This window comes from Podarcis gaigeae, assembly GCF_964106915.1.
Source record: "Podarcis gaigeae genome assembly, chromosome: 13".
NCBI lineage: Eukaryota > Metazoa > Chordata > Lepidosauria > Squamata > Lacertidae > Podarcis > Podarcis gaigeae.
The window spans coordinates 16,322,358-16,342,057 of NC_139689.1; the positions used below are offsets into that span (position 1 = coordinate 16,322,358).

The window sequence follows — 19,700 nt, forward strand, 5'->3', positions numbered from 1 at the left end:
GTTAATTCAGATTCACTCCAGCCCTGGACAAGGTCTTGAGTTTGGGCCTGTGAGTCTGTCTTTCGCCCACTGAAGCAGACAGTTATGGAAGTGGCAGGTTTCTGGCCTTGCTCTGAGGGTCCTCATATACCTGCCTCACTTTATCCTTCGCAACACACCTGTGAAGTAGGTTGGGGGGCGGGGCTTGTCCAAGGCCAGCCTTATTGTCAGAGCACCTGACTGGCCTCTTGGTTCCAATTATGAAGTCTAGGAAAGGAGAGGGGAAATATCCCGAGAAGCAACTGCATCTTGCTATAGTCTGCCCCCCTCCATTTTGCCCAGCAGGGCAGGGCTCTTAGTGTTATTTTGCAGGGTTGGCATCAGGTGTGATGGGTGTCGTTCCCCTCTCCCCGACAAACCCAAATGCAGCCCCCTGGATTGTTCTGAGATAGGAACAAAGAACTGTCCGTCTGGTAGCTGGAAGGAGCCCGCCTCTCCAGACTCTGCTGTGTGGTGGGAGCCAGCAACGCTCTCGGATCATTTCTTGAGTGGGAGGCAGAACCAGAGGTGGACGAGAAGGGATGCCACCAAGTTTTTCATTCAGCCAAGCGTGGTCTGTTCCGTGTCCAGTTTTGTCCTTTCTTCTTTGTCTTATTAAACACGGCTGGATCCTGAAAAAAAGAGAAGCAGCCTAAGTTTATTTACTGTTATGGCTTCAGGAGATGGGATTTATAAAGAGGAAGGCAATGGATTGTATCCTAGGCCAGCCCTACTCACTGAAGTCCATGGATGTGACTAGTCTGGGTTCATTGCTTTCAGTGGGTCTACTCTGATTAGGACTTGGCTGGAAACAATCCAGTGCCTTTCATACTCAAGGTGTGGGGAATGGGAAAGAATGCCAGGGTGGCTTAGACTGTGAGCTCTTTAGGGGACAGAAAGAAATATTGAAGGCATGCTTTGAGTGCAGGGGATAGGATTGGGTGCAAATGTAGCCCTCTTGAGCAGGGCTGCCATCCTTATAAAAGTGACCAGGCAGGCAGAAATTTGGCTGGGGAAGCTTTGTTGCTGCACCTCCAGCTTTAACTCTTGCAGGTTACAGAGAGAGAGAAAGAGAGAGAGAGCAGGAGGGAGGGAGGGAGGGAGGGAGAGAGGGAGAAGGGAAGCAGAGCCCTGCTCTGCTGAGAGATGAGCAGCCTTTGGCTTTCCTTCTCATCTGTCAACCAGTGCTAGCCATTGTACTGGGCTATCTGTTTAATAACCAATTTCTCTTCCTGGGGTAGTCTGAGAATGGTGGCTCTCAGAGAGGAATAGGGGGTCTCCTAAAAACCATAAGCAGCACCCTTAACAACCGACAGTTCCCAGTCTCCTTTGAGGGAAACCATGATTGTTAAAGTGGTATAACACCACTTTAAATGTCTTATGCCAATGTCCTCTTGATGATAAGGTGAATCAGTGCATTCATGGATGCAGGTCACATCCAGAGATTAGTACTGCTTCTGAGACAGGGATGCATGCCCATGGATTCGGAACTGTACTGAAAGGGTCCCTATTGATTCTGTGAACTTCCACCCCCCCACCACAAGGATATTCAAGATTGCTGCTCCTTACTTGAAAGAAACACATGCATGCAGGTTTCCGTGTCATTGACCACTGGAATAGGAGGCTTCTGCACATCATAGTAAGCAGACCAGGACAGTTGCATGATCCACTCCTGGAAGCTACTGACTGATGTGTAAACACCTGGACGGACCACAGTCCCACAGCCCTTTCCAAAGCTGGAGATGCCTGCCAAGAACCACATCCCATTCTCGTTGCAAACCAGAGGGTCACCGATGCTATCCTAGAGGTCAAAGAACGAAAATAATAACATAGCAGTCCAACAGGAGCCAAAATACAGAGCATGATGCCAGCCAAATCAGATGTATGTGCTTTTAGATTTTTACTGGATATTCTTAATTGGTTTTAATGTAAGTCACTTTGGGTCACTCTGGGGGGAAAGTTAATAACAAACAGAATGAGTGAGTGAGTGAGTGAGTGAGTGAGTGAACTGGGGTAGTCAACATGGTGCACTCCCAATGTTGTTGGACACCCACTCGGTCCAGTATACCTGAAGGAGTGTCTCCACACTGAGGTCCAGTGCTGAAGGCCTTCTGGCAGTTCCCTCGCTGGGAACCAGGCAGAGGGCCTTCTTGGTAGTGGCACCCGCCCCGTGGAGCACCCTCCCACCAGATGTCAAAGAGGAAAACAACTACCAGACTTTTAGAAGACATCTGGAGGCAGCCCTGTTTAGGGAAGCTTTTAATGTTTAATAGATTATTGTATTTTAATATTCTGTTGGAAGCCGCCCAGAGTGGCTGGGGAAACCCAGCCAGATGGGTGGGGTATAAATAAATTATCATCATCATCATCACCATCATCATCATCATCATCACCATCATCTCCCCAGCCAGCATGGCTAATAGAAATGATGGGAGATGGCGTTCAACAACTTCTGGATGGCATCATGTTGCCTATCCCTCAGTAAAAGGAAGCAATCAGAAGCAGAAACATGGGGTCACATTTCCTAGTCTTCAAAGGGAACACCGCCATGGATGAAAGATGGGTAACAACCAGGAGTCCCTACTTTTAATCTGGGCTCCTAATTCCTGCTCACTGAATAGGAGTCTACCAGATGGTATTTAAATATGTTGTGTGAAAAGAGGGGGAAAGGGGGGGAAATGACAGAAAGCACCAGTAAGTTTCTCAGTGGCACTTCTCAAATATCTAAAAAAAACCCCCACATTTGGCGCTTCCAGATTTGCATCTGTGCGCAACTAGAGAATAAGCATTTCAGCACTACACCAAGTGGACAGCTCCACGGGCTGAAAGATCCTTTACCGGCCAGCTAAACGCTTTCTCGTTTTTTTGTGTGCGAGTTTCCGCAGGGAAATTCTGCTGCGTGAGCCCTCCTGGAACAATGTTTGGGCAAGAGATGTAAGCAAAGCAATGGATTGCCTCCTCTGCTAGTCCTATTTGTTGAGTAAATGCCTTAGCGTTATATAGAAACACCGGATTTACTTAGCTGTGTGTTTAAGGTACAGCCATGCATCTGTATTTCAGGAGCAATTTCCAAGTATTTCGTAAGCTGAGCAATTTCCAAGTATTTCGTAAGCTGAGATTGATAGCTGGTGAAAGTGTTATTTTCTTGTTATCCTGAAATTAGAGGCTCTTCTACTCTGATGGCATTTGGCTTCTACGCTGAGGATTATTTTGATAGACATTGTTCCATTAAGTTATACAGTACAATTTTTTTAAAAAAATCATTGATCTGAAATTCTACATTATATCTTGTTCTAGTATAAAATGGCTTTAAATTATAAGCATTCAGATTTCTTTTTATGAACTGTACACGCAACTGGGGACACCAGAAGTGTGTAGCAAAGACCTGTTTTGTTGTTGTGTTGTTGGGAGTGATGGAAGTTAGAACCCTGCAATTAAAAAAAGGGCAAATCACTTGCCTTGGAGACCCTAGTTTAATTCACCTCCTTAGAGTAAGGTTACCAGATGTCCCTGTTTCCCGGGGACAGTCCCCGGATTTACAAACCAGTCCCCATACAAAATCCATTGAAGTTGAAAGGTGTCCCCGGATTCATTGAAAAAAATCTGGTAACCTTACCTTAGAACAGCGGTTCTCAACCTGTGGGTTCCCAGATGTTGTTGGACTACAACTCCTATCATCCCTGAGCTCTGGCCTTGCTAGCTAGGGGTGATGGGAGTTGTAGTTCAACAACATCTGGGGACCCACGGGTTGAGAAAGGCTGCCTTAGAGGGAGGATGTTGCAACTCATCTGATTACTGCATGGAAACAGGGTATACATAGTGCTGCAAAGCTGCTGCAAAACTGCCATCTGAGCAGTTCTACCACAAAGCACCCTGCCATAAAGCACTGCTGCTGGTGACACATGCAGGAAGACACAACAGGGACCATCATGGGAGGCTGTGCCATGAGCTCAGTGGAAGGGGGAGGTGATATTTAGTACCCAAAATGTGGAATAATTTGGCTATAACCGACCATATTCCTCCCTCCCACATCTGTTTCAAACATCCTTTCAACACAAGAGGTGTTGACCTCCCCTTACCTGGCAGCGCATGTTGCTTTTACTGGGCGTGGCACACATCATCTCAGAGGTGATGGGGATCTCTTCCCCCACGTTGCTGGTCTTGTTATAGATGCAGTTGCATTGCTTGGGGCCAAGGAGTTTGACCTCCACACTGCCCGGAAAACTCAAATTGCCATCTAGATAAAGATGAAAGGATCGTGGGTTGGTAAGCTGTGCCAGAGATCCCACCTCTCTAAGACTGCAGCGCTTTCCCCCATCCTTTTAACCCCGGCGGGCAGGGGGGAGAAGAAGAAGGAGAGTTTGGACTTGATATCCCACCTTTCACTCCCCTTAAGGAGTCTCAAAGTGGCTAACAATTTCCTTTCCCTTCCTCCCCCACACAAACACTCTGTGGGGTGAGTGGGGCTGAGAGACTTCAGAGAAGTGTGACTAGCCCAAGGTCACCCAGCAGGTGCATGTGGAGGAGTGGGGAAGCAAACCCAGTTCACCAGATTATGAGTCCACTGCTCTTAACCTCTACACCACACTGGCTGGGGAGGGAATCTAAAGCCCAGGGCTCAGAACGCAGCCTTCCAGTTCTCTCTGTCTGGCCCACAAGGGACTCTCCCACAGGCCACGCCTCCTCACTAGCCCTGCTTTACATATTCATGCCTGCCTAGAATGCGCACTGGAACTCAGACGGTGCTTCTTGCCTGCCTGGGTGAAGAGTCCAGTGGGATGTGTGAACGTGTGCAGAAGCAACCCTTAATGCACAGGGGCAAAACAAACATTTGTTCCTCTGCTCGTTTTAGCTTCTGGCCCTGCCCACCACCCACAAGTGGCTTCTGTAAGAGAGAGAAGGTGGTCCTTTCTGGCAGGAAAGGATTCCCCACCCGTGCAGAGGGCCTTCTCAGGAGTGGCTCCCGCCCTGTGGAACGCCCTCCCATCAGATGTCAAGGAAATAAACAACTATCTGACTTTTAGAAGACATCTGAAGGCAGCCCTGTTTAGGGAAGCTTTTAATGTTTGATGTTTTATTGCTATTTTGTTATTATTATTAATATTCTGTTGGGAGCCGCCTAGAGTGGCTGGGGAAACCCAGCCAGATGGGCAGGGGTATAAATATATTATTATTATTATTATTATTATTATTATTATTATTATTATCTTGCACAGTTGCACCATGCTCCTCCCTGACATACCGATTCTCTGTCCGCGGGTCCAGCAGGTAGAGCCAAAGGGGAACTGGTGGTTGGCGTACGGGGCGCAGATGGCCCGGATTCTGTCATTGAATACCACAGGCTGGGACAGCTTGGCCATCGCAATGTCGTGACCTTCCTTCGCCTCCACATAGGCACCGTGGAGTTCAATCTGCTGGATGGCCCTCTTCTCCTGCCACGTCTGCTTGCCCTCTTCCCGCTGCTCACCCAGCAGCACCTCCCAGCCCTCGGGTTCCTGGAGCCTGGCAAACAGGAGACAGGAGGAATTGAAGCGTGCATTTGTGTTGCAGAATTTGCGTGGACTTGGTGGGCCTTGATAAGTTTTGCACATGCCAAGACAGGTCCAGCAGGCTGCAGGCAGGAATTAGGGGAGCCAGGACTCCTGGGCATAATAATACTACCGTGGTACCTCGGGTTACATATGCTTCAGGTTACATATGCTTCAGGTTACAGACTCCGCTAACCCAGAAATAGTACTTCGGGTTAAGAACTTTGCTTCAGGATGAGAACAGAAATCATGCAGTGGTGGCGCAGGGGCAGTGGGAAGCCCCATTAGCTAAAGTGATGCTTCAGGTTAAGAACAGTTTCAGGTTAAGAATGGACCTCCAGAACGAATTAAGTACTTAACCCGAGGTACCACTGTACTTAAGTATTGCAGAGCAATGTAGAATGCACGAAGCACTTCACAAATCTTATCTTGTGAATGCTTACCACAGTCCTGTGAGGTAACCCCCCCTCACCCGCATGCCACACGTGAGATGCAGGAGCTTGCCAAAGGCCACCTACCCAATGCACCCAGCAGAGGAGAGATTTCACCTGGGGATGCCCTGATTCATAATGCTACACTGCATCTAAATGCCCTCAGTCACAGAGCTCTCAAGACAGACCAAATACTGTCTATATGACTAAGTGGGATTAACTTCCTGCACTCTGCAGCCAGAATATGCCATGCCCTTTTCCCACTGGGAGGCCTGCTGTGTACTTTTAAGAGTTGGGCATTGGGCAGAAATTCAACAACTGAAATTGACTGGAGAAAGCTTCACCTGTGGAGATTTTTCTGGCTGTTACCAAAAGATACAGCAGCCAAAAAAGAAGGCATCTTCTCCTGAAGGTTATAGAAGCTGCTGCAGGAGAAGATGCCATCAACAAGAATCCAAAGTAGGCTAGCATAACACAGGATGTCACATTCTCCTGCCCAGAGACCACCAGGAAAACTTTGCCCATGCAATCTCCACTCACCCAATGAAGCACTGCGCAGAGGTGATGACCCAGTCCTCAGCGATCAAGGTGGCTCCACAGACGTGCTGGCCCTTGTGCCGGAGGCTCACGTACCAGGGCCAGAGACCCTCTGCCCCTCCTCCAGGCCTGTCCGCTTTCATCACCCCGCAGCCTGGAAACCAGTGCAGAGGAAAACATGGTGTCAGAAGAACATAAGAAGAATCTTCTGCTTTCAGCTGTTGCTGGGCTACAGCTCCCACCATCCCTGACCAGGAGCCATGCTGGCTTGGACTGATGGGAACTGGAGACCCAGCAATACCTGAAGGGCCACAGACTCTCCAACCCATGCTGTGAAGTCGTATATTTGCAGCAATCATAGGTAAAGACCCATACCTGTGCACATGTACTTGTCAGTGGTATTGGGCCGGGGTTGGGGCTGGCTGGCGAAGGTGGCGTTTTCGACATAACGCTTGATCCAGTCGGCGTAGAAAGCGGTGTCGGTCAGGACGGTGGGGCCAAAGAACTGTCTGCAGCCCATGGAGAAACTCAAGATCCCTGCCTGGAACCAATAGCCATCCTCCATGCAGACCAGAGGGCCACCTGAATCGCCCTGGGGTGGAAAGAGGGGCTTTGTAACATAGGTGTGCATAATGTTTTGTTGCTATGCTATGCTGGCTGCTGGTTTCACTAGCGAATGGCCCAGGGGGGTTGGCTGATTCTTCACCAGTGGCAGCTAATGGATAGAGTTGGGCTCCTGTGATCTTTACTGAGACCTCCGAGTATAGGGCAGTATAGAAATTCAAATAATAATAATAATAATAATAATAATAATAATAATAATAATTGTCAATTAGCTGGACATGGCAAAGACAATCACTGTTCTACCCTCAAAAGGAAAAAAAAAGAGTTGTATCCAATGCTAAACAGATTAGACCCATTGAAACAAATGGACCCAAGGTCATCGTGTTAATTCATTTCAATGGTCTACTCTAAGTAAGACTAGCATTGCCTCCAGCCCCACTCAGATGTAAATCCTGTTCAATTCCATGACATTTACTCCCAGATATATGGGGTGGAGGATTGCAAGCTAAAACTGGTCGCTCTCACTCTGGCACAATCATACTTGGGAAAATGGGGAATGCGCAATGATGTTGTGCGTGTCAGGGAGAAAGTGCCCAAACTTTTAAGATTTAAGGAAGATCCTTTGCATTCTTGACTTGAATCCAACCTGAATCCTACCCCCTCCCTCTTCCTACGCCAAGAAAACCAAATCTTTCAAACAGTGTACATTTCCCAAGTGTAGGCTGCAAACCCTAAACATGCCATCCTGGGCGTAAGGTCCACAAAATCAGCTGTGCCAAGCTGCTGCCCTCCAGACATTGTTGGATCAGCGACAGCCAGCATGGCCAATGGGCCAAGGATTATCAGAGCTGGAGCCCAGCAACCCTTATGGAGAGCCACAGGTTCCCCATCCCTGAAATAATACTTGTGTCTGCATATAAATGCATGGGGATTTGCTGTTGCACCTGCTTTCTTGATTTATCTATGCTAGCCAATGTGGTGCTGGAGAGGTGGAGACTTATACCATGCCCTGAAGCAGCAGCACCCCTTCACTATTGGAAGCCTTGCCGAGCCGCCAGATGGCTTCTGAATCTTTCTCCAGCCATTACTCACAAACTCCTATTTGCATGTCCGTAAGGGCTATGAACTTGCTTGAAACGTGAAGCATTTAGGCCTGATCTAGCAAGGCAAGGCCTATCTTGTTGGGAAGCACAATTCCACCCACATCCTTCCTTTGACAGTTTCGCTCATCTTTTGCTGACCTTGCAAGGACCCCTCTTGCGGTCAGGAGTCATGGCACAGACCATGCCAGGCCGAGCTGGGCTGACGATCCTCCTGTTGCGTAGGTTGCTGTAGATGCAGTTGCAGGTGTCGCTGGTCAGCAGGTCTACGGTCATCTCCTGGAGGTTCATGGGTTTCGGCAGGGTGACTGGAGGGGAGCATGGGGCGCAGTTAGAATATTATTAGGTGGTCCCAGGCAGCTGGGCAGAAGATGCTTGGAGCAACCCCTGATCATGTTGGTTGGCTCCTAATCACAGGTCCCTCACACACACACACCGCCAAAGATCTGATGAAACCACCATCTGATCTTATACGGAGGCAGACCATGGCTCCATCTGTCTCAGTATTGTCCACACTGACTGGCAGCTGTCCAGGGATTTTCCCGGGGACATTCCCAGCCCTACTGGGAGATGCCATAGAGTGAACCTGGGACCGTTTGCATATGAAGCAGATGCTCTGCTGCTGAACTATGGCCCTTCCCACAAAGCCTGGTGAAGCCAGCACCTGAATTATGAATGCAAAAAGCTACCTGCCCTATGTAGAACCCTTAGTCCACCTAGGCTAGTATTACCTCCTCTGACTGGCAGTGGCTCTCAAGCATGGGCCCTTTTCCATCACCAGGCAGTCTAGGGATGGAAGAATCTGTCATTTCTCCGTTTTCTCAGCTTCCTATTTCCACAGTCTTAATTTCACTTCTCTACATTTCTGCAGCAATTTGTCAATTTCCCCCTTTAAAAATCCTCGTGAAAATTCTTCAGCATCTCAGCGTGAATTTATCCCAACGCACACATTTTTGTATGCAGTTTTGTCTCATTTTTTGCAAGCAATTTCTCCTAACATCATGCACATTCTTTTCACCAATATATTCCCGTTTTATTGCACATTCCCTCCCCCCCCCCCAAACACACGCATTTCGGTAAAGGTTCTATGGTTGCGCAACAATATTGCAAAGTCTGGATAAGCACACGTTTCAAAGGCTGGCTGCGGTTTCAGTTCCTGTACAGTTTTGGAAAGCATGGATTTGATAGATGTGAGCTGAATCGAACTCCTTCTCCCAGGCCTACGTGCTGCCTGATCCTTTTAAACAGAGCTGGCAGGGGCCGAACCTGGAACCTTCTGCACCCACAGCTCAACCACAGAAGCAAGACGCACATGCTCCTCCCCCTCTGACCAGAGAGACCCCCGTTCCTCACTCACCGTTATTGGCGACTTCTCCCCAGCCACTCAGCCAGCACTGCGTCCCGAAGGCAAAGCGGTGGTTGGCATACGGCAGGCAGATGGGAGCAATGTCCCGGCTGTAGCTCACAGGCTTGCTGAGGCGCACCAGCGCGATGTCATCGCCTTTATCGTAATTGACGTAGTCCTTGTGAGGGATGATGTCGGAGACGTTGCGTTCCAGCCCCCTTTGAGACCTGCCTGTCAGTCTCACGCGGCCCAGCACCACTTTCCAGTCAGATGCGCAGATTTTGATTCCCAGCCTGGAGGAAAAGAGAAAGGACTGTGTTTGAGAAACGCCGTTTACCTTCCCGCCGGAGCAGTACCTATTTATCTACTTGCACTTTGACGTGCTTTTGAACTGCTAGGTTGGCAGGAGCAGGGACCGAACAATGGGAGCTCACCTCGTCACGGGGATTCGAACCGCCAACCTTCTGATCAACAAGTCCTAGGCTCTGTGGTTTAACCCACAGCGCCACCCGGGTCCCCTTAGTTCTCTTATAATGGCAATGGCGTCCACCTGAGGTGTGCTGGGTTCTGGCTGGAAAAAAGCCCTGCTTCTTACTTTCCTTAATGAGGTAGCCTCAGCAATCCCCCTCTCTCTGTTTCAGCTTCCCATCCGTGTTGTGGGGATATTACAACGCCTTAAATGTATTTGTATGTAGCAATAACCTTGCTTTGGATACGGTAGCTTAAAACCATGGAAAGCACTGATAATGATGACAGATCTATAAATATTAGGGTTGCTGTGTTTTGTCGATCAGTTTCTTTAATAGGCTAAAACTGTTTTTTTTTAAAAAAAGAATTCTACAGGGTGTTTCAATGAAGGCACTTTTTAAAGCAATCAAAACATTTTTGTTTTGTTTGTTTTCTAACACAAGTACAGTCATGTCTTGGATCCTGAATGACTCAAAAGTTTTGGCTCCTGAATGCCACAAATCTGGAAGTGAGTGTTTCAGTTTGCGAACGTTCTTTGGAACCCGAACGTCTGACGCGGCTGACATGGCTTCCGATGGAGTGCAGGAAGCTCTTGCAGCCAATCGGAAGCTGTGCCTTGGTTGTCGAACATTTTCAGAAGTCGGAAAGACTTCTGGAACAGATTCTGTGTGACAACCTAGGTATGACTGTACTTGGAAAAATTGTAGGTGGTTACAGACTCCCTCCAATCAGAGACAGAAGGGTAAAAATGCCTCTTCAGAGAAGATGCTGGATGCCTTTTAGGATGCAATTCCCGTGGGTACCAAGAGGGGTACTCCGTCTTGACTTACTCATAGAAGCAGTGGGCCGCAGTCAGGACCCATCTCTCGTTAATGAGGCTTCCTCCGCAAAAGTGCTCTCCGCGGTACTGGAGGCTGACTTGCCACGGCCACTCGCCACGCTGGGCATCCAGTCCACCTGCTATCCGGATAACGGGCTTTTGAATGCCACATTTTAGTGCTGGGGGGAAAACAGAGGGCAAGGTGACTCACACACACCATATAGACATACCTGTCGTGACAGCAGATCTATAGCTAGCGACTCACAATGCAACTCTACCCATGAATTAGCCAGAGGTTAAGTCCCACTGCATTAAGTGAAGCTTGCTCCTTAGTAAGAGCGTTTAGAATAGCAGTTTTAAGTGGATCTTATAGCTGTTGCCTCTTCTCAGGGAATAATGTTTATGTGAAGATTCCCTGACAAAGAACCATCCCTCCCATCACTTCTCAAACTACAGCTCCTAGGGTTCTTTTGGAGAACTGAAAGTGGTACAAGTTTGCGTGGCACATTTGCCCTTTTGCGCATTGTTTATAATCCATCTTTTTTGCAAAACCATTGGTCCAACCAACAGGGGTTGTGCGGCCCCCAGGCCCGAGGTTTCCCAGCCCTGTTCTAACCCCCTTAGTCAACTTCCTGAATAGCTCTGAAGTCACACAGAAGTGTGACTCCCTTTGCTCAGATTCATCTCTTGTGAATCATTTAAGATATTTTCAGCCCGTTATGTAATCAAATTGCCAAATAAGAAGGGCAAGTTTCATCTCTCCAGAGCTGCTGATTGCAAGCTCCTTCGGACAACCACCTGTTGTCTTTCTTTTCTTCTGAGACTCTAAAAAACATATTATGATCTTTAACAGGGCTAGTTACAGTGGAATTTTAAAACAAATAAAATAAAAAAGAACAGAACAGAACAGAATAAGGAAAAGTTCTAAGTTCAGGGCACATACCTTGGGCAGATGATCCTTGCTGAAGACCTGGTGGAAAGAGAAAAATGGTTGAGGTTTTTTTTTTATGTTTTCCCCCTGCGGTCCATCACTGTCCATTATGCAAAGCCAACAAGAATGCAGAGCAGCCTTCACAAATCTGGTGATTTCCAGATGTTTCAGCTTGCGATTCCCATCAGAACCAGCTAGCACAGCTGATGAGAATGATGGGAGTGGTAATCCGAAACTCCAGCAGAGCAGGGAGAGACACTATTCTTTTAAAAGCAGGTTTCTGCTTTTTGTGTTTTTTTGCAAATATTTTTATTTCACTCCCAGGCATGGATCTGGCCTGGATCCCCTTTGCTGGTGCCTTGTCCACTTAGCTTTGTCCACCTGATCCCTAACTAGCAGCTGAATGAGTGAGTTTATTCCAACGGCCGTCAAGGCAACATGAATGGTGATAAGCCACAAGGTCCACTCATCTGTTAGCCAGCCATCAGAAGGGCTGCACATTTTTGCAACTGTCAGTTTCCAGTATCTTGCAATGTTAGCGGATGGGCTACAATTTCACAAGACTGATTCTGCAAGAGGGGACTTCCTGACCTTTCCTAAAACATCCATGGGGCAACTGGCTCTTTGCTTTGGCTTTCTGATCCTTCAGCTGCCCTCTTTAGTGTCCTGCATGTTAAATAAGGGGTATGCACCCCTCTTTACAAAGTACAGTTTTCTGTCTGGAAGGGCTATCAGAGGACTATCCCCTGTTGGAAGGTGCCCTCTGATTGAGGGCTGTCCAGTCCAAGTCTGCTTTAAAGGCAAGAAACCATCAAAAGGGAGATCAGGAGCCTTGAAGTTGCCCAACAACAGTTAAGAACACCTGGTCACCAGACTGAGCAAGCACACAAAGACGTATCTATCACCAAGATACAACAAGTAATTATTTCTAAACGTGCATACAAATTACTACATGCAAATTCAATGCAGATTGGTTCCCCCTTTCCCCTTTAGCGCAAGGCATAACTGGCCTCTAACAGCCACAAATGTTCTGCAGCAATTAGCAAAATTTGTCTCCCTCCATTATTTTGCCACCCTGCTCCCTCAACATCTCAGCCACTACTGAGCTTCTTTCTGCACAGGGGCCCACCGAGCTAGACTGAAGCCCTCAAGAGCTGAGATGGAGAACTTGTGACTCTTCGGGTATTGCAGGATTCCAGCTCCCTCCATCTCTGACCACTGGCCATGCTGTCTGTGGCTGATGGGACCTGGGAGTCCAACCACACACCTGGAGGGCCACAGGCTCCCCATCCCTGCTTAGAAATTCTTCCAGGCCTGGTAGGACCTGCATGATGGTTTCCACCACAGCTTCCTTTTCACGCTTTGCTACTTCAATGGCGGGAACAGTCCTAGAAATGAGTGGCAGTCCATGCAGTCCATGCCTGCGTCTCCTCTGGTCTCTAAAGTTGTTGAAGATCCAGGAGACTGTGGCTGATGAGATTATGACAGTCCTTATCTCATTTCCAGTGCACTGTTTCCTGGCCCTTCATGAGTCAGATGCACTCTCATGAGAGAAAGCAAAGCTCTCTAGCAAACAGTGACTCAGCCAGCGCCTATCACCCAGGGTCAATTTCCTGAAGCAACACTGTGCCTGGTCGAAAATTTTCCCCAGGAAAGAGGAAACGGCAATCTCCCTCCAAATTTAAATGAGCAGTGTTTGTTTATGTAGTTTGCCACATAACACAAGGTCAACATCCTTCACCCAGATTAGGACCATTTCCTGGTTTTTTAATCCAGGCTGGTTGACGCATGTAGTTAAATGAGATCTGATATGGTACAGTGGATTGCTCTTTGCTTGTGAGGAGCTGGGGTCAGGCGTGCTTTTAAAATACTTTCCCATATGCCTTTGTTTTTAAAGCCAACACCCCCCATGCAGGTTAAAATTTAGCGGCTGAGGGAGGTAAGTTCCATCTAGGCTACTCCACACCCTGCTATGCTTGATTTCCCTTTGCAGGGCATTTGGATCTTTAATTTTTTAAAAACTATTTCCCTTATCTAGAACTGCAAGTGGCGCCTTTTCGCTCCCTCCAGACTGCCCCTATTTTGCAGGAGGGAATCAAGTGCATCCTGGAGCTTTAGGTTTGACAATTCCAGGAGTAAAAGGTCTCCCTTGACTTAGCCCAGGCTTCCTCAACCTCAGCCCTCCAGATGTTTTGAGACTACAGTTGCCAGCATCCTTGACCACTGGTCCTGCTAGCTAGGGATCATGGGAGTTGTAGGCCAAAAACATCTGGAGGGCCGAGGCTGAGGAAGCCTGACTTAGCCTATCACTATAACACATTGAAAAACAACAACACACGCAACTGTGGTGAGAAAATGCACTGACAAGTGTGGGATCAACAATTGATTAATGGGAAGATGCGCAAGCTAATAATGATGAATGCCAATTTTGTGCGAGTGTTTCCCAATTTTATTTAAATTTTGCTGGCAAGGGACACCTGCAGCAGCAGCTGCCTGGAACTGAACTGAACTGGATCTGAGCAGGCCAGGGAAGACTGCCCAAGAGTGAGGTAAACAACACTTCTCCTCTGCCGAATTGTTGTTGTACAGCTGTGTGCCAGGCATTTCCTTGGAATGGAGGAGGGAGGAGGCAAGGAAAGAAAGGAAAGAAGCCACCCTGTTCCTTATCACAACAATTTGGAGCACAGCTATTTATAATGTACCAGTTTATCATAATTAGGCTTTGCACACGAGGCCAGACTGTTGTTGCCTTCAGCCCCACCTCAGCTGTCATTCTGTTCTTGGGAACTGGGATTGCTACCAGTACCCAGTGACTTCAGAAGAACACTTTGATCCACCACAGAAATCAAGGGGATCCAGGAACTATTCTCTCTGCCTGCACACCATACATCTAAAGCACCTCCCCAAAAGAATCTTGGGAATTGTAGTTTATCCCCATTGAGCTGTATTTCCCAGTACCCTGAACAAAATACCGTTCCCAGGACTCTTGGGGGGGGGAGTAATGCACTTTAAATGTATGGTGCACAGGGGATCTGGGGGCCAGGGCAAAAGACCTGGGGCTCAGCCTTCCTGGGTAACCCCCAACAATGCCCCTGGTCTCTGTGCAAGGCAAGCTTTGACTTTTGAGCTGAAATATTAGAATACAGAAAGCCCTTTTAATCTAATACCAGATTTGGGTGGAGAATGATGATTTGGAAGTGTACAGGGATGATGCCTTTTTCTCTTAGCTGCAGGTTTGACCTCTGGAATTTAAAAACAGGTTATACAGCTAGCAAACTGTGTGTGTCTGCGTTTGAGATCCTTCTTGGTTACCTGACCTTTCCCAGGGAGAAAGGCTGGACTCTCTTTAAAAAAACAGGGTTGACCACATTATTTTGGCACAAAGCCACATGTTATCTACTTGGGTTTGTTCTCATCTTCAGACATTTTCCAACAAATAGCTTCTGGGGCTTTGGGGGGTAAAGGAGAACTCCATGCAGAGAAAAAGGAGGCTGGGTGACCAGTCTTGCATCAACTGACCTGGATGAGGTCGAGATTTTGTTTTTCCTGACATGGGTTCTGTGGTTTTAATGACTCCATGGCAGGTCAAAATTCAACAGGGAACAAACTTCCCCAAACTCTGTGCAGGGAGATGTTGAACATGCCCATGACACAGCTTTTAAAGGCAAAGTGTGGCCACCCCAACAGTATCAATAGCCAGGAATGGAAAATCTGTGGCCCTCCAACAACATCTAGAAAGGTCGCAGGTTCATCACCTGCAATTGCCAGGCCAAAATGAGGTGGGATGGGAGATTCCATCTTGTCTTCATATATACCCAATGAACCAACTATCCAACTAGTCCTTAGTCACACTGAGATCCCACTGAAATCAATGTGAGAAGTTTGTCATGATTTTACTCTTTTGTTGGAAGCTGCCCAGAGTGACTGGAGAAACCCAGCCAGATGGGCGGGGTATAAATAAATTAGTAGTAATACTAGTAGTTGTAGTAACTGAATGGCCATCCTTGACCAAAGGAGCTTCAAAGGGGAAAAACTCCAGCAGGAAGCTGCTGAATTGCAACTTATCAACAAGTTTGATCCTATTTGAGTCTCAGTAGAGGCAATAGTTCCCTGTCCTACTACAGATGTTAAATTGCTTAGTAATGCAAAGATGGCAGTGTTATCACCAGTTACAACTCTTAAGAAGGACAGCTGTGCTTATTTCATGTACAGTACCTTTTAGCTCTAGCTGACATATTTCACAGGCTGTGTCCTTTTTGCACTCCATTGCCATTTAACTCCTGTTTCCGCACCCTCATGTTCTACGCCCCTATGTGTATAAACTTTCATGGCCCTCGGCTATCTAACAGACTTTGACATATTTCCTTTTTACTGAGGATTATGGTCCATGCATCTGTTGAAGTCAGGTGTAGCTCGCGAAAGCTTACAATTCTTTTATTTTTATTTAATAGGTATCCTGCCCTTCATCCAAAGATCTCAGGGCAGTTCACAGCAATAAGCAATAACTAGCAAGATGCTTGGTTGCTTTAAACTTCTGTCGCTTTCAGTGGCATCTCACCCCTAATGTCTGGAACTGGGGCAGCAGCCCCTGCCCAAATTGAAGACTGCAGTTTCCCCCCATCACTGTGCCTCCATGCTGGAAAAAGCTTTATCGGCCAAATCTCTTCATTTCATTCAAAGCAGCTCTGATGAGTGGCTTGTTGCAGGTATTGCCGCCAGTGGCTTAGATGCCAGCACTTTGGTGGAAGTGCAAGGAATAATGAAGGAAGGCTTGCTGCACAGCTGTCACAAGGAGCAGGAGATCAGTCGCAATCAGCGGAAGGGGAAGTGCAATCCAGCCTCCCACCAACCTCCAATCTTTGTCTTCCTGAGCCCTTTGCCTTAAGTTCATCTATGAATCAGAGGAGGGGAAAGCTCCTTGCCACCACAACCACCACAACCACCACCATCATTGCTACCATTGCCCCACTTACGTTGCAACACAGTGAATGGAGGAAGTCTTTCCTTCTGCAAAACCTCTGCAGAGTTGCCAATAATTATTATTTTTTTGTAAAAAATAACTCCTCTCCACGCCTTGCACCATTAACAGAAGATTGATCGACAGCAGCGGTGAAGGAATCATTTCCAGCCCGAGGGCCACCTTCCCTCGCTGGCAGCCTTCCAAGGGCCACATGCAGGTGATTACTTTTGTACAGCAGGGTCCACTCCAGCCACACACAAACCAGAGGTTTCTATACCACCTTGCTGCGCCATCCTCTACCCAAGCAAAAGCATTTAAGGAAGGCACACCGCAGGGCTGCTGAGAGGTGTAGCCAGCCGTGAGGTGGCCCAAGGGCCACATGGAGAGCTCTGGAGGGCCGCTTTTGCCCCCCTAAGTCTGAGTTTCTCCCCTCCTGATCTGCAGTATGGTTAGGAAACCAGTAGCCCTCCAGATATTGTGCTCCAGTTCTCGTCAGCTCCAGCCAGCGTGGGTTGCCAACCACCTTAGGTATTGTATCCACTTACCTTCCCATCCATTCATCTTGCCTATATCTTGCCCTTCATCTGCCTGCCTATTTAAGCAGGGCAGCTCTTCTCATCTCTCGCCAGGCTTGCAGCAGAAACAACAGAACGTCTTGTGACACTGGAAGTGCTTAAGGATTTATTGTGGGAGCAGCTATTCCTGGGACTACTGCCCACTTTCAGCCAGCTGGTTTCCATCCTGGTTTTGGCTCCTGGGCTGAGCATCCTTCCCTGTGGTGCCCTGCTGCCCCCTTTACCCCTCCGTCCTCGGAGGCACTTATCCTGGCACCCCATTCCGCCCACCCCAACATGCCTGCCTATGCGCACGTCTGTGTGCACCATTCCGTTCTCACCCAACTCTCTGCTGCGCACGCAAGAGGCTGTGCCCAGGAACTCACCCGTCAGGACCAACAGCAAAAGCAGCCCAGCGCTGGCAGAGCTTCTTGTCTGCCCTCTCATCTTTGCAGATCTTCTCGTTGTATCTGTCCGCTCCCTGCACGTTCTGGGATTTATATGTGCCATGGGGCACTCGCAGGAGGAGGCAGTCTGGGTCTCCCCGCCCCACCACACCTCATTAGTCTTGCACAATGTGGCATTTCTCTGCGTGTGTAAGAAGCACATTTAGTCATCTTTATTTCCCTGGAACTCTCTATGCTTTTAGCAACATATTGATAGCACTGGTCTTGCTGACCTGACAGAAAGAGGAAAACAAACTGATGACAGTCTCAGTGGCTGAACGGTGGTTTGGCAAGAGATAGGTTTCTTTTTTCATGTGGAAAAGGATAAGACACTAACAAGAGAAGCGTTACTGACATGCATTGTCCGTTTATCGTAATAATCAATCATTTTTATTAGAATCGATAATTGATAGCAATAATAATAAATGTTTGTCAAATTCAGTGGTATGGCAACAACAGAACCATCATCAACAGTTGTTGTTGTTACTATTAATTCCCAGAACATTGGCAATTTACAAATAACTAAGCATTCCTTCAATAAAAATATATATATTTTTATTTAAAGATTTTCCATAAGTAGCAAGAGTACATTCAATGTCTCTGTTTTCAAATCATACAGCTCAATTACAGTCCTTCTGAGACATTTTTTGTTGTAGGCAATGTGGGGTTGAGGGGGAGTGAGAAGGGAGAAAATAGAGAAAGAGAAAAATAGGAGGCAGTGCATGCCTCTCTGTTGTTCTTTGCTTCTCACTTTCTGAGTGAGCAGCTTGTGAACACAAGACCAGTTCAGTTCTGTCTACACTGAGTAGCAGGAGCTGTTGAATACTTCAGAGGGGTCTCTTGAAGTTGTCGGGGCTGGAGCCTGGGTCCTTCAGCAAGCAAAGGAGATGCTCTACTTACTACCACCCATGCCTAACTTAAGTTCATTTATATCAGTGACTTCAAGTATGAAAGCCGCGGCCCAATATACCAGAAGGAGCGTCTCCACCCACATTGGCAGCCCGGACACTGAGGTCCAGCTCTGAGGGACTTCTGGTGGTTCCCTCCCTGCGAGAAGTGAAGTTACAGGGAACCAGGCAGAGGGCCTTCTCGGTAGTGGCGCCTGCCCTATGGAATGCCCTCCCATCAGATGTCAAGGAAATAAGCAACTATTTGACTTTTAGAAGACATCTGAAGGCAACCTTGTTTAGGGAAGTTTTTAATGTTTGATGGCTTTATCGTGTTTTTAATATACTGTTGGGAGCCGCCCAGAGTGGCTGGGGAAACCCAGCCAGATGGGCAGGGTATAAATAATAAATTATTACTATTATTATTATGACTTCATCAGATGCCACCTGTAATAAAGAAATCACTTTACAACCTGACACATCATAGCAGGATATAAGAAGGATAAAGCACCAATAAAACATTGAAACAAAACAGCAACAATAAAGTACCATATTAACATACAGAATGAAATTAGAAAATAATAAGTATTCGCCAGCTGCTGGAAACATATAACAGAAGATGACAGGAACAGAGAGCCGGAGAGAGTATTCCAGAAATGGGATTTCACCACAGAAAGAGCCCTGTTCTCTATTCCCCATCAACTGGATTGCACAAAATCCCAAACATTGTGTGTGATAGTTACGGTAGGTATGTAATATGTAAGTGAACATAATCTGTATGCTGTGCTCCATCATTCATATGCTCTGAAATGGTGAAGACCTTGCAGCTAGAAAGCACTAGCTTTCTATCAAATCCTGGCAGTGGTGGGGTTGTTTTTGTGCCATAACAAAACTTCCAGACAGATGGAGACACATGAGGAGGGGCTGCCGTGGGACTGAGGAAGCTGCCCACATGCCACAGAGAGGCAGGGATGCTTCTGGCTGCCATTGGTGGAACAGCTGAGACCAGGGGCCAATGGGCCTATCTGGAACTATCAGTTTGGCTCACTGGCCAGGGATGATGGAAGCCAAGGTCCAGCAACACTTGGAGTGGAACAGCTTCTCCATCCTT

The 19,700-nt window shown here is 47.5% G+C and overlaps 1 protein-coding gene across 1 annotated transcript; it reads right to left on the reverse strand.

Moving 5' to 3' along the window:
* Window positions 1–641: 641 nt before the first annotated feature.
* On the reverse strand, window positions 642–17,884 carry PRSS53 (serine protease 53). Its single transcript, XM_083707421.1, has 10 exons — window positions 17,643–17,884; window positions 11,755–11,781; window positions 10,822–10,990; window positions 9,536–9,816; window positions 8,320–8,486; window positions 6,890–7,106; window positions 6,518–6,668; window positions 5,261–5,520; window positions 4,098–4,255; window positions 642–1,819 (listed from the first exon to the last, which is right to left on the reverse strand). The coding sequence occupies exons 1-10, from the start codon at window positions 17,863–17,865 to the stop codon at window positions 1,568–1,570; spliced, it is 1,905 nt and encodes a 634-aa protein (XP_083563547.1). The 5' UTR covers window positions 17,866–17,884; the 3' UTR covers window positions 642–1,567.
* Window positions 17,885–19,700: the final 1,816 nt, after the last annotated feature.

Coding starts and splice junctions, on each gene's coding strand:
- PRSS53 (XM_083707421.1), bottom strand. CDS start 17,865: ATGTGCTTCTTACACACGCAGAGAAATGCCACATTGTGCAAGACTAAT. Junction 11,782..17,642: donor TTTGCTGTTGGTCCTGACGG/GTGAGTTCCTGG, acceptor TCTTTCCACCAG/GTCTTCAGCAAGGATCATCT. Junction 10,991..11,754: donor GCAAGGATCATCTGCCCAAG/GTATGTGCCCTG, acceptor TTTTCCCCCCAG/CACTAAAATGTGGCATTCAA.